This window comes from Rana temporaria, chromosome 3 (genome assembly GCF_905171775.1).
Source record: "Rana temporaria chromosome 3, aRanTem1.1, whole genome shotgun sequence".
In the NCBI taxonomy this organism is placed as follows: domain Eukaryota; kingdom Metazoa; phylum Chordata; class Amphibia; order Anura; family Ranidae; genus Rana; species Rana temporaria.
In genome coordinates, this window is record NC_053491.1 from 205,381,980 (window position 1) to 205,397,293 (window position 15,314).

Genomic DNA, 15,314 nt, shown 5'->3' on the forward strand with positions numbered 1-15,314 from the left:
AAGTTTTTTTTATGATTATTTTGCATTGTGTTACATAACTTCCCCATCTGAGGTTTATTTGGACACTATATTGTTTGGCACATTATTTAGTGTGCCACTTACACAATATTTTGCACCTATTATCATTGCTTTTATGCTTGTGCGTTGTTATACTTTTGCATATAATTTTAGCAACAGCTCAGCACTACTTTTTATATTCATGCACACTCAGGTCTTGGTTTTACCTTTCAGTGTTTTGTAGCAGTTGATTCATACTTAACCCCTTCACAGCTGTCATTCAGCTGTTCCACAGTAGCGCGTGAATACTCTTTATATTAACAAGTGAGCATGTGTAGCTCGGCTACCCTGCCTGTGTTAGCTGGCCTTCCCCAGATACAGTGCAGGAGGAAATATCTGTGCATACAGAAAAAGACAGTTTTTTTTACACAATGCAGAGGATTAACCCCTTAAGTTCCACAACAAGTATAACAAGCATGCTATGCTGCATATACGGACTGATTTTACTAGTGGGTTTTGTAACACTTTAAAGTTAAAAGATTTGGAATACTTGAACACCTTACCTGCTAATATAGGCCTGCTTAAAATCTGGCCTCATACTTATGGCTTGTCTGTATAACTGGTCAGCTTCTTCCAGCCTTGACTCATTTGCACGGATTAAGTTTGCAAGATTTATGTACACGTTCAGATGATTAGGTGCAACACGTGCAGCATACTTCTTTCCTGGTATTACCTTTAATTAAATGAAAAAGATACAGTAATAGAAATAAAAACCAAGCTAAAACATTACTAAAAAAATATATAAGCTCTCTCCCCTAACAAACTTAGCTTACTCAGCAAGACACCACCATCTGTGTCCTGCAGCACACCTGTACGAGCTGCATCCATTGCCTTAAGCCATAATAAAACATATGCTCCCACTTTCTCTAACAAGCGGACGGCAGTATTTTATAAGTAGAAGGCATGTTTTCTTGGTGTTCACAGATATTCAATAACTACTCCCATGGGTATCTTAGAGCATTCTGTTTTTTCATGCTAAATACTTTGAAGATAGTGTGATCCTAAATAGAACAGCCTTAAAAAAGGCAACTGAAAACAAAAATCCCAATGGAATCCATTCGTCCCCCCACCACCCCCATGAGAAGTAGCTACAGTAGGTAATCTAAAGGGTAAAAACAGACAATGCGCACAAAAGTATAGCGCATAAATCACAACTTGGTGACAATGTTCCTACTGCATCGAAAGTAAATATTTAAAAAATATTGCTATGCAATACATGTCAATATCACAAACTCCTGATTAGGCTGATAATTGTTTTTAGCATCTAAATCCGAAACAGACTTTAAAAAACATTTTAAAGAACTACATATATTTTTTTCAAATTAATCCATTGGATATTAGTGTTTGTGGAGTATGGAATAAGGATGGTGATTATCTGGATCTCTACTGGGTTACATGATATTTCCTTTTCTTTAACATTCTTTAATACAAATCAAGATGTTATCAATTATGTCCTGACCATTCTTTCAAGCATAACATTTTCAACGATTTTAAAAATAAAAACTGGAAATTACGGTCACCCTATATATTCCCAATTGCACATATAGTTCGGGAGTCAGAATTTGTACATTCCCATTTCAAACAAAAACTACTATATTGACTAGTACAATAAATACACGTTTCTGTAAAATGAATGGAGTCAAGTTTAATCTCTACCATTCTACCATTTAGATGTTTGCAACAACCATCAGTTAAATAAAAATAAAAGAAGGAGAGAGAAGTGTGCATATCTCTAAAAGATTGGCAAGATGGTGCATTCTTTAAAGAGAACAAACATTCTCTGGAGAGGTAAAAATATATATACACAGCTTTTAGAGAAACATCCAAGATTAGAGATCTGTTTTCCAGTGCAGTCCGAAGGGCTTTAATAAAACTCACTACGAAAATGCTCAAAAGATAAAAAAAATAAAAAAATACTAGTTGTTTATTGATCAACGTTGTAACCTGGGATACGGTAAAACAACCAGTATTAAAACAGAAACACAAACACAAACACAAACACATCAGATATCCAGGGCTCTTTTTTCACAGCAGGAACTCCGTTCCCTTTGCAGGACTAGAGCAGGCAAGCGCAGCCGAGCAAGTTCTTTCTAAAACCAGCGATAACTCGCGGCAGACCTCCGCAATATCTCCTGGGAACAATGACAAAAGCTCCCAGGAGACATTGCGGAATACCCGCACACTACCCGATAAATCCATATACAGGAAGCGGCCAGTAACAAAGGATTACTAAGGTACAGTGGATCGAAAAAAAAAAAAACAACAACATGCGGTTTAGTAATTATGCATATGAGCGTATCATTTTTTTTTGGTGGGAGTTCCCACACTTTTTTCCCCAGGACTTGACCCCTGCAGATAGCAGCTGTCACTTCTAATATAGGCGAGCAAATGAAATGGAAAATTGCTTTATAAAATCACACAACTTTCGCTAATCTTCATTTAGATTAGTCAACTATCTCTAAATTTTCTGGGAGGTTTTGCAATTTCAAAATAGGGATAAATGGCATAACTACTGCCCACCAAGTGATTTATTATAGTTCAGTCTACTATAGCAATGTAATTATTGGAACAAGAGCACACTACTGACAGAGCGTTCAATTCCGCTTAGCCAAGACACCCGAGAAAAGTCAGGTCCTCCAACATCAGTTAAAACATGCATGTCTAAACTTTTTTCCCCTCACTATCAACATGCTCTTGTTTCCTTTTCTTCCCAACTACCCTTTGACTTGCATTCTGTGCATCAAGTTGTTTTTTTTCTGTTTTGCCCTATTTTTCTTAGCTCCATTTCTTGAGCATACAATTTACCAACCTGGATTTTACAAGGGGGGACTCCCCAATTTGTTTTTCTCCTCCTTTATGCAAACCTAAATAAGCTCATTGGATAACATCACAAGACAAACATGTCTGATGAAACACTGTTTGAATTTGTTCTTTTAAAAGGAGGAGTTCTACCCAAAAGTGGAACTTCCGCTCATTTGTCTCCTCCCCCTCTGGTGCCACATTTGGAAGCTTTCGGGGGAGCAGATGCCTATCTAGGTATCTTGTCCCCATTTTTGGGAGCCACAGCCGCAGGCGTTGTCACTGCCTGGCTCACTCCTCCTCCTTCCCCTGTCGCCGGCTAGTAGGAGAGAGGAGCAGAGCCTCGCACATGCGCAGTAGGGTTCCCCCGGCATGAAGCAGTAAGGCTACACTGCCGGGTTCACTTAACCAAAATGGCAGCGGCAGCATCCGACAGCTGATGGAAACATCAGCTGCGGTTCCAACATCACTGGGCTCCAGGACAGGTGAGTGTCCTATTATTAAATGCCAGCAGCTGCAGTATGTATAACTGCTGGCTTTTAATTTTTGCAGCGATGGGCAGACCTCCTCTTTAAGTACACTTTCTAGCTCCTGTGTTTCTCTTATGACCAAATTTAATGACAATGTGACCATTTGTTATTTTATGAGTTTGGTATTTAACCTACCTCTACGGTCTTAAAAAACAACCTAGATTGTTTCGAAAACCACACTTGCATCTGAGCCTATAATGCATGTTACGGTTTGTGGGCAAAATCTTTTTGGTAGTAAAAAATTTGGTGAAATACCACGATAAAAGTCATGGTTGCCTCCTCAATGCAAAAACGGCGTTGAGGCTTAAATAGTTAAACTGACGAGCCTGCTAATTTCTGTAAAAATAATGGGAAAGCAAAATGTAAATGTCTTTTACCTGTGGCATTAGTGACTTTGCTATTAAATAGGACTCTTCAGCTTCTTTACTTCTGTCTAGATTTTTGTATGTTCTTCCCACATTCATATGTGCACCAATATCATCTGAAAGGAAAAATAAACAGCTTAGTGTTATACAAAAAACTATTTATGTGCAATGTATAAAGACAGATTTCCTGAGGGTTTTTAAACCCAAAAGCAGGCTGTCCTTGGCGGTATGACCGGGTGGGCCTTCCCTGGAGGTCCCAGTAGGTGGCTACGTTCTTATAGTTTTCATTTTTAGGATTTCCTTAATTTTTTCACCTGCTGATCTAGGCAGCAAGTCTGTTTAAGCTGTCCTTAAAGTAGGTATAATAATGCTTTAAAGAATATTTTCTACAGCATCTGGCCAGTATTCAGAAGCACAGAGTGCAGTAACAATGCACTGTTACTAATACTTCTCTTTTTTTTTCTTTAGAAAAACCAGAGAAATGTGGTGCGTTTTGTAATCCGATGGTGTCACCATTAATTTCTAAACTTAACCAACCAAGCCTTCAATTTCACCTCATGTTGCCACAGAAAATACATTTTGTAGCCAGGAATCTTCGTTCCTTTCCCGGTCACAGCTCATGCGCAATTCTTTTTCGATTACATTTCTCGCACAATTTCCCCATTATTGGATTAGAAATTTGTTTGTTTTTCCAAAAATTTCAAACATGCCCTGATCACTGAAATTCAATGGCCGCATGAATATGTGCCGTTGCTTGGGCCCACTAATGGTGAGAAATTCAAACGAAAATTCATCAATTACAATTTTTTTCCCCAAAATTTGTAAGCAATCTTTAAAGCAGTTCCAGAAACATCTTTGCTTAACCGCTTTCTTCCCGCCGGACGACTATGTACGTCCTGTCTTTGAAGAGGAATACTGTTATGGTAGCAGGTAGCTACCATAATCCTGGTATCCTCTTCAAGAGCCGGCGGTTCTCTTTCAGATAAAAGTGGTCTCTGCGGCGGATTTGCCGCAAGATCACTTTTCAGTGGCGGGAGAGGGCCCCCCTCCCACCGCAATCCAGTGTCTTCCGCTGCTTAAATTGGCTGTCGGTAGCGGCAGAGGCAATTCGGACCTGTCCCTAGACCGACATGAAGACGAGTGAGGGGAAGATGGCTCCCACCCATCTCTAAGTCATTGTAGGGCGGAAGCGACGTCAAAACGTCACTTCTGCCCATAGTTCCTATAGGGCCATTTTATTTTTATTTTTCAAATTACAATTTTTCTTCAAATTACTATTTTTTTTTTATTGCATTTTAGTGTAAATATAAGTTCCGAGGTCTTTTTGACCCTAGATCTCATATTTAAGAGGTCCTGTCATGCTTTTTTTCTATTACAAGGGATGTTTACATTCCTTGTAATAGGAAAAAAAGCGACACAATTTTATTAAAGAACAGTGAAAAATAAAAAGGTAAAATAAGAAAAAAATCTTTAAACGGGCCCCGTACCGCCAAGCTCGCGTGCAGAAGTGAACGCATATATGAGTAGCGCCCCCGCATATGAAAATGGTGTTCAAACCACACGTGAGGTACCATCGCACTCGGAAGAGCGAGAGCAATAATTCTAGCGCTAGACCTTCAACTCAAAACATGCAACCCATAGAATTTTTTAAACGTCACCTTACGGAGATTTTAAAAAGGGTAAAAGTTTGTCGCCATTCCACGAGCAGGCGCAATTTTGAAGCATGACATGTTGGGTAACAATTTACTCGGCTTAACAATATCTTTTACAATATAAAAAAAAAAAAAAAAAAAAAAATGGGGCTAACATTACTGTCTTATTTTTTAAATTCAAAAAAGTGTATTTTTCCCCCCAAAAAAGTGTGCTTGTAAGACCGCTGCGCAAATACGGTGTGACAAAGTATTGCAACAGCCGCCATTTTATTCTCTAGGGTGTTAGAAAATATTTATAATGTTGGGGGTTCCAAGTAATTTTCTAGCAAAAAAAAAACAAACGTTTAAACTTATAAATACCAAGTCTCAGAAAGAGGCTCGGGACTGTAGTGGTTAAAAAGGTATGAAGTAGGTTCAACTAATGCAAGCAAAAAGTATGTCATACTGTATGCTTTTACGCAACAAAGCAACTAAAGCACAACATTTGCAAGCACTGAGTGGAAGTCTTTAATGTTGCGCTTTAGAATTTCAGAGGCTGCTGAATATTTTATATTGCAGACGCGCCTACAACATATTCAATTACAGACACATTTATAAGATGCAGGAAAGACAAGCCACATTCCCTTGTCTAGATTCATCCGAAAATTGTCTGCATTCACTCCCACATTGAAGGAAGTTGTACACTTCCCTGGGAACAGGTTCAGAGGCCAAATGCTGACTTAGGCACTTTAGGATTTGAGAGGAGATCCTAGTTGCCTTGCTGTCTTGTTAATCCAGTGGCTTCAATAATAAAAGACGGGGAGCAAGCGTACAGAACATCTGAATAGACTAAAGTTCAGATGTAATCTCATTCCAGGTCTGTAGTTTAAGAAATATTAAACACCAGAGACAATAAGGCTACTGACAGTTTCAAAGTGTGGTTAGCCATATCAGCTCACATATTTTGCTTAGGACAGGTTGGAGCTCTAGAACAGTGGATAAAGTTTCTATATGTAGAAAATATCAATATATCCACCATATTAGCAAGATCACAAAACAGCACATAGAAGGGAAGAGATTATCTATAGCATCTATTTTAACAAAGTCTGCTGGTCTCTTCATTGGATATCTACCAATGACCCCATAGTTACTTTAACCACTTCCTTACTGGGCACTTAAACCCCCTTCCTGCCCAGAGCATTTTTTGCGATTCGGCACTGCGTCGCTTTAACTGACAATTGCGGTCGTGCGACGTGGCCCCCAAACAAAATTGGCGTCCTTTTTTCCCCACAAATAGAGCTTTCTTTTGGTGGTATTTGATCACCTCTGCGGTTTTTATTTTTTGCGCTATAAACAAAAATAGAGCGACAATTTTGAAAAATAAAAACATTTTTTTTTACTTGTTGCGATAATAAATAGCTCAATTTTTTTTTTTTTTTTATCCTCAGTCTAGGCCGATACGTATTCTACATATTTTTAGTAAAAAAAAAAAAAAAAAAATATAAAAAAAATTGCAATAAGCTACTGGTTTGAGCAAAAGTTAAAGGCGCCTACAAAATAAGGGACAGAATTATTATTTTATTTTACTAGTAATGGCGGCGATCTTTTTATTGCGACTGCGACATTATGGCGGACACATCGGACACTTTTGACACAATTCACATTTATACTGCAATCAGTGCTATAAATATGCACTAATTACTGTATAAATGTCACTGGCAGGGAAGGGGTTAACACTAGGGGGTGAGGAAGGGGTTAAATGTATTCCCTATGTAGTGTTCTAACTGTGGGGGAAGGGGGGTGACTGGGGGAGGTGACCGATCTGTGTCTCTATGTACAAGAGACACAGATCGGTCTCCTCTCTCCCTGACAGCACCGCTGTCTGTGAGAGCCGGGAATGAGAAATGATCTCATATGTAAACATATGAGATCATCTCTCATTGGCCGCACAGATCGCCTAGCAAACGGCCACTCCGATTGGCCGTTCACGGCGATCTGATTGGCTGTGTCCAAGGGACACGGCCAGCACAGCAGTTCCCCGCTGCGCGCTCGGGAGCGCGCGCGGGGAACGCGGAAAGGGGCGGACGTCAAATGACGGCGCCCCAGAGAAGTAGAACCACCCTGCGGCCGTATATAGTCGTACGGCCGTCGGGAAGTGGTTAAAGTGGAAGCATTGTAGACCAAGATTTTTTTAACAAAAATGTTATTGAGCAAAAAAGACATTTATAGAAACCTGGTACAGTTCTGACAATGCTGTAATATGGCATAGCAATATGATAGGTTTACATTTAAAATCTAGTGCATTGAAGCATCATTACCATAGATGGCAGGATATTTTTTTCCCCCAGATGTGGTAGCATGCCTATGTTTTTCTTACTACCAAGTATGTGTTACTATTACATCCAGTTTTCAAGCTAGGATAAATAGAAAATATAGATAGAGAAGAGAGGGAAAGAGGGTGAAGAAAACATTGTATAAATATACTTTTTCAAATTCTGGCCGATAGATAAAATATAATATAAAAGGATCAATTAGAACCACAGGTGTCTTGGTAAAGTGTCAATGGCCAATTTTAACTGCACTGTAGTCATCTGAATATGTAAACATGAACCATGCTGTCCAGGTTTTATGAAATTGGGATGTTGTAATCTTAGTTAGTGTTTCTTCCATGTCATAAACGGTATTTACTTTATGAAGCCAGTCCCTGATAGATGGAATATATGTTGGACTTCCATGTTCAATGTGTAGGGCACGGATATGGCTGCAATGAGCAGATGTTTCTTCATAGAATGTTTATATTTCTCCAGGGGAAAAGTAGAGATGTGCAGCGGGTAGCAAGCTGATGCATGTTCTATTTTCGTATCAGTGATCTGGACTATCGGGCCACAAATCTGCTACCAAAATGAGGCAATTAAAAAAGGCATTGCCACAGAAGATGAAGCACAATTCCTTTGGCTCTTCCACATCTTTAGCAAGTATCGAAAGACTGCGGCAGGGGTTGCGTACTAATGCGTGAGGATTTTTGTAGGCGTGTATTTATTGCGCACTTGTGAGCTAGAACACACGCTTTTCTCCACCAATTTTTTTAATTCTTGAAATTCAGCTTGTAAAGCATTTCCCATAATTCTTTAAATCGGTAGTTTCTCGTTTGTTGCAGGCAAGATTATGCTGCAAAAGTAATTTATTTTTCCAGCGCAATTAAGGCAGATTCAAAAGTTGCAAGGGGTCAGAATTTTTTTTTCTGTTCTGCTTATGGTTAGAGAACTATGCATTTGTAAATATGTCCAGTATGCATACTGTATTGTGTGCAGTTCATCCCGCCTGATTTTAGGCAGTGTGTATAGTGCATCCAGGAAAGTATTCACAACGCTTCACTTTTTCCACATTTTATGTTGCAGCCTTATCCCAAAATGGTATACAATTAATTATTCTCAAAATGGGTAGTAGCTCTTCTGTGAATGTTATGCTCCATACGTTGGGGGGTAGCTCTTTTCCGATGGCCCTTGAAGTACAGGCTTTTGGGAAACCACATACAATTTTTCCAACGTATAATTTAATTCAATTTAATTTATGGAATAAAGTCAAATACCTTCAGGGTGCGATGGGTATTACAGAGTTTAACCCCATCTGGTCAACTATCTATCTTGAGTTAGCCAAATTACAGCATTGGACCCTGTGGAAAAAGCATGGCATTGTGTATTTGAGGCAAATCTTTCACAATGGCAAGTTGCTCACTTTCGATGCTTTACAGGAGGCATTTGATCTTCCACTCTCTATGCATTTCTACTACATGCAACTGCGGAATGCAGTAGTGGCCCAGAGTAGAACCTCTGAATGGGCCATGTATTCGGTACTCCTAAATACCTTAAGGAAGCAGTAACCTCCAAGGGTTTTGGAGATGCGTTTCAGGAGTGGAATAAAGTGCCTCCACAGATCTACCACCGACAGTTAATTATGCATTGTCATTTTTTCACTAGCTGACCCAGTTTGATGTGGTCCGCCTTTAGTTTGGTGGTATTTTGGTTTGGTAGGAATGTTTGGTTCCACATTTTCTTTTGTTTTCCCAGTGCTCTTTTTTGCCAGACCAACTATAGGTAGGGGCGGGTCTAGGTGATCACCTGCCCCCTATCTATTGATTAGCACGCCTGTGCTCCTTTCTAGGAGACTTTAAAATTCATAGTTAAGACTGCAGTACACAGAGTGCCTTAAAGTTTGCCTGCAGCTTACACAGGTATTTGCAAATACATGCAACTAAACCTCTGTTTTTAATGCATACAGCTAGACAGATTAATTTGGTTTAGTGCCTTTTTGGTTGGTAACTTTGAGCCTGGTTATTATGGAAACATTTTCTATATTCCATATACACAATATATATATATATATATATATATATATATATATATATACACACACACACACACACACACACACACACACGCATACTGCTAAAAACGCATCTCATTTAAAGTCCCAAACCCTCCCCCCCCTTTTATCCATTTCAGGGATGGAGGCCTGTGGTAGTTTCTATCATATGCCTCATCTAAAGTCCCAACCCTATCCCCCATTTTTTTTAACACCTCCAAGGGTTTTATATCCCAAGGCTATGCCATGTTGCTTCGGGTGTTTCTGCACAAACATCCCAAAAGTGTAAGAGCCAAGTGGGAGGATGATTTCCCACAAATAGAGCTTTCTTTTGGTGGTATTTGATCACCTCTGCGATTTTTTTTTTTTGCGCTATAAACAAAAATAGAGCGACAATTTCGAAAAAAACTCAATATTTTTTGCTATAATACATATCCCCAAAAAAAAAGATATAAAAATTTAGTTTTTTTCCTCAGTTTAGGCCGATACATTTTTACCAAAAATAGGTAGAATACGTAATAAATAAAAATCGCAATAAGCGCTTAACGATTGGTTTGCGCAAAATTTATAGCGTTTACAAAATAGCGGATAGTTTTTATGGCATTTATTTTTTTCTACTACTAATGGTGGCGATCAGCGATTTTTTCATGACTGCAACATTATGGCGGACAGACATATGACACATTGACACATTTTTGGGACCATTGTTATTTTCACAGCAAAAAGTGCTATAAAAATGCATTGATTACTGTGAAAATGACAATTGCAGTTTAGGAGTTAACCCCTACAGCGCCCCCTAGTGGTTAAGTGTGACCTCATATGTGTTTCTAACTGTAGGGGGGCTGGGCGTGTGACGTCATTAATCGTCTTTCCCTATATCTGGGAAGAGACGATCAATGACACTGCCACTGTGAAGAACGGGGAAGGTGTGTTTACACACACACACACCTCTCCCCGTTCTTCAGCTCCTGTGACTGATCGCGGGACACCGGCGGCGATCAGGTCCGGCTGGGCTCTTAAAGGCAACGTACATGTACGTGCCTGTGCTCAGCCGTGCCATTCTGCCGACGTATATGTACAGGAGGCGGTCTTTAAGTGGTTAATCTTTTAGATGAGTTTGAATGGAAAAATCATAGTAGAGAGGCTGTTACTATGACCTCATTGCTAGCTCAAAATTAAACCATGGAAATCAGAGACTCCTCCTATGGTCAAAGAGTGGTTGGTTGCCTTGGCAAACACCATGCACAAGAAAAAATTTATCTACCACCATAGGGGGTGTTCAAGAAAATATGAGAAACTTTGGGACCCGTGGTTGGATGTACATGGTCTTGCCTGGCAAATCCAACCATGGATAGGCTCCTGGGTCTTAACGTGGGCTTAATATATAATTTTAACTAAATCAGGGAATGGTGTTGAGAAGGCCATGTATTTCCGTTATGTCTGCTGCACTGTATATTTGTGTTAATTGATTTTCAATGTCCTCTTTTCGGCAGGCACTGTCAGTACAATTCTGCTTTGTTTATATAATGTTATATGTAACCAAGAAAAAAAAAAAAAAAATCTAAATTTTCCTAAAAATAATTCTACAAACAATACCCCATGACAAGGTGAAAGTTTGTTTGAAATCTTTGCAGATGTATTAAAAATAAAAAAGGGGAAAAAATAAATAAAATAAAATAAAAATCACAGCATTTACTAAGACACTCAAAATTGAGCTTAAGTGCATCCTGTTTCCACTAACCATCCTTAAGGTGTTTCTACAACTTGATTGGAGTTCACCTGTGGTAAAAGTCAGTTGATTGGACAGGATTTGGAAAGGCACACACCTGTCTAATTAAAAGTTCCACAGTGAATTGTGTGTGTCATAGTAAAAAAAAAAAAAAAAAAAAAAAAAAAAAACACACACCCCCCATGAAGGTATGGTCTTGGAGACCTCCAAGATTGTATCGAGGCGTAAATCTGGGGAAGGGTACAGAAAAGTGTCTGCAGCATTGAAGGACCCAATGAACACAGTTGACTCCATCATTCATAAATGGAAGACGTTTGGAACCACCAGGACTCTTCCTAGCGCTGACCACCCAGCCAAGCTGAGCAATCGGGGGAGAAGGGCTTTATTCTCGGAGGTGACCAAGAACCCGATGGTCACTCTGACAGCTTGAGAATTTCTCTGTGGAGAGAGGAGAACCTCCCAGAAGAACCACATCTCTGCAGCACTCCACCAATCCTGTAGGGTAGAGTGGCCAGACAGAAGTCACTCCTTAGTAAGTGGCACATGATAGACAGCCTGGAGTTTGCCAAAAGGCACCTGAAGAACGCTCAGACCATAAGAAACAAATTCTCTGGTCTGATGAAACAAAGATTGAACTATTTGGCCAGGCACCGCTCATCACCGATGCACTGTAGCCAATAAAGTGGGCCATCTGGATTATTTGCAGTCTTGATATAAGCATTTTTCTTTATGTAATATAAACAAAAAAAATAAAAAATTACACTCACAATGTGAATGAGTCTGCTGCTGATCCATGTAAAGCCACGGTGTATATGTACAGTGAAGCCACTGGTGTACAGTATACAGTACAGCTTTGTATGTGGCCAGAGATTTGCAGGCAATAGCGGCTCCCATCGCTTCCTGGAGACATTTGCGTACCCGGTGGCGTAAACAGTTCCCGAGTTTTCTAGAAAGTGCTGTGAGCTAACCCTGTGGCCACATACAGCGTTGTACTGTGCACCAACGGCTTTACTGAACATACAGTACTGTATACAGGGCGGCTTTAAATAGATAAGCACCAACCTCTGTATACCAGCAGCTTTACTGTACATACAGTATACACAGCGGCTTTAACCACTTGGGATCCGCCTGCCGTCAATTGACGGCTACAGTGCGGATCCCAATCTCCAAACTGCCGTCAATTGACGTCCGCCCCTTAGGGCGGTCCCCGCGCGCGCTCCAGAGCGCGCTGCGGGGAAAATCTGTGTTGGCCGTGTCCCTCGGACACAGCCAATTACAGATCGCCGCGAACGGCCAATCAGAGTGGCCGTTCGCGAGGCGATCTGTGCGGCCAATGAGAGAGGATCTCGTATGTAAACATATGAGATCATCTCTCATTGCCGTTTTACACAGAGACAGCGGTGCTGTCTCTGGAGAGGAGACGGATCTGTGTCTCTTGTACATAGAGACACAGATCGGTCACCCCCCCCAGTCACCCCCCTCCACCTACAGTTAGAACACTAAGCAGGGATACATTTAACCCCTTCCTCACCCCCTAGTGTTAACCCCTTCAATGCCAGTCACATTTATACTGTAATTAGTGCATATTTATAGCACTGATCGCAGTATAAATGTGAATGGCGCCAAAAATGTGTCCGATGTGTCCGCCATAACACCGCAGTCCCATTAAAAAAATCGCAGATCGCCGCCATTTCTAGTAAAAAAAAATAATTAAAAAAAAATAATTCTGTCCCCCATTTTGTAAGCGCTATAACTTTTGCGCAAACCAGTCGCTTATTGCGATTTTTTTTTTTACCAAAAATATGTAGAAGAATACGTATCGGCCTAAACCGAGAAAAAAAAATGTTTTTTTTTTTTAAATGGGGATATTTATTATAGCAAGAAGTAAAAAATATTGTATTTTTTTCAAAATTGTCTCACTTTTTTGTTTATAGCGCAAAAAATAAAAACCGCACAGGCGATCAAATACCACCAAAAGAAAGCTCTACTTGTGGGGAAAAAAGGACGTCAATTTTGTTTGGGAGCCACGTCGCACGACCGCGCAATTGTTAGTTAAAGCGATGCAGTGCCGAAAGCTGAAATTTCACCTGGGCAGGAGGGGGGTATATGTGCCCAGTAAGCAAGTGGTTAAACAGGTAATCACCAGACTCCTTAACATTGTGAGTGTGCGCATTCTTTTTCTTTGCCTTAAAATGTTTGCAACACAGAAGTACAGTACAGTATTTTAAAGTGCAGTTTATTTTGTTTTATGTTTACAGTACACTTTATACTGCCTTTTGTTTTGCCGTAATAATTTTTATATGAATGGTTGTGGAACGAATCATTCAAGTCTCCATTATTACCTATGGTAAAACTTGCTTTGATATAAGAGTGCTTTGGATTACAAGCATTCTTCTGGAACGGATTATGATCGTAATCCAAGGTTCCACTGTATTTGGGTACAGCTGTGCTCCAACGCAATCCAGTCTGTTTACTTCATTACAATTCTAATCCACAACTCTTGCGAAATGCACGACAGTTTCTAAAATATCGGGCGGCCCATTGAGGCCCTAGAACAAAACCTAAAATAAACATTCTCAGATGCTGATTTTTAAAAACGGCATGGGACAAGGCTGTCCTACATAACTCCTGCTCTTTATCCGTTAATTAGAACTGTTAACCTTAATCATTTGAGAAGGGGTCTGAACGTGGGGGAGTATAAATCTGCTGCTTATGCCGATTTACTATGAACTACAATAAATCTTTCCCTCCCTACAGAAATCTGGTCTACCATACAATAAAAATATCCCTTCAAATGGAAACCTAAAGCCTTAAAATTCAAAGTTGCTTAAAATTTAGGAAACCTCTTTGAACAAAACTTTAAGCACCTGCTTCAGCTATTAGAAATACTTAAAGAACTGGAAGATTAAACTTCTCATGGCTTGGAAGAGCTGCTGTTATCAAAATGATATTGCCTAGCCTTTTTTATTTTTTTTTCCTATCCATCCAAGTTTTTTCAAACACTTGCAATTCTTACAATGAAAATGTTATCTGGACGCATAAAAAGGCCCAAATTACGAAAACCAAACATCGGGGCCTTTTTATGCGTCCAGATAAAATTTTAGATTACCAGTGGTTTCATAACCAAAATGTAGAAGTAGTACGCTATCCTTCAGAGTGTAGCTAGAAGTTCTGTAAAATCTGAGATCCTATACATGCATACAAGTCTTCTAGCTTTGTGACAAAGTAAATCCAGCCCTGGGTGTAGATACTCATCCACTAAGCCTGTATATCATATAGCATAAACTATTTTTAAGGTCATTCTTTCTCTGCTCCTCTCTCCAGCAAAATATAGAAAAACAAAATAAGACAAGCCAGATTATTGGTGGAAACTACTTTCAAGACTTTGTATTGGCTAAATAGGTACAGTATAGTCCTTAGAAAGCGTCTGCATGTTGACTTTAGCTTAACTAGATTTTGTCTTGTAACCTGGGCGATTTTGGTTGGGAGGAAGAGGAACAAGTTTCATTGCTCTTGTTTTATTTGACATTTTTTGATGGCAGCTTTGCCGTTGATTGTGGGATGATCCTGCATACCATTTCGGCAATTCAAAAAGCTGGTTTTGCAAGTTCTCACAGAATATCGGTAGCGCGTCTGGTGTTCTCAACAAGAATGGTTTATCATTATAGGTGGCATTTAGTGCAAAAGTGAATCGCCATCTACTGTATAAGCCATTCCTTTCTCCCGCAGTGTTTTCAAGAGAGGATGCAGCACCCTCCTGTTTCTCATTGTGACTAGGGATAAATATTGAAAGAAAAAGAGTGGTGGTATCGCCATTAAAAGTAATACGTTAATTTTGTCA

The 15,314-nt window shown here is 39.7% G+C and overlaps 1 protein-coding gene across 2 annotated transcripts in view; it reads right to left on the minus strand.

The window, feature by feature from the left end:
• The window catches only part of TMTC3 (transmembrane O-mannosyltransferase targeting cadherins 3), a 140,795-nt gene that overhangs the window by 45,079 nt on the left and 80,402 nt on the right, over window positions 1-15,314 (minus strand). For both annotated transcript variants that reach the window (XM_040344164.1, XM_040344165.1), the window contains exons 12-13: window positions 3,764-3,867; window positions 561-730 (exon numbers count right to left, since the gene is read on the minus strand). In XM_040344164.1, coding sequence (XP_040200098.1) covers window positions 561-730; window positions 3,764-3,867 — 274 coding nt within the window. The remainder of the gene's footprint in view (window positions 1-560; window positions 731-3,763; window positions 3,868-15,314) is intronic.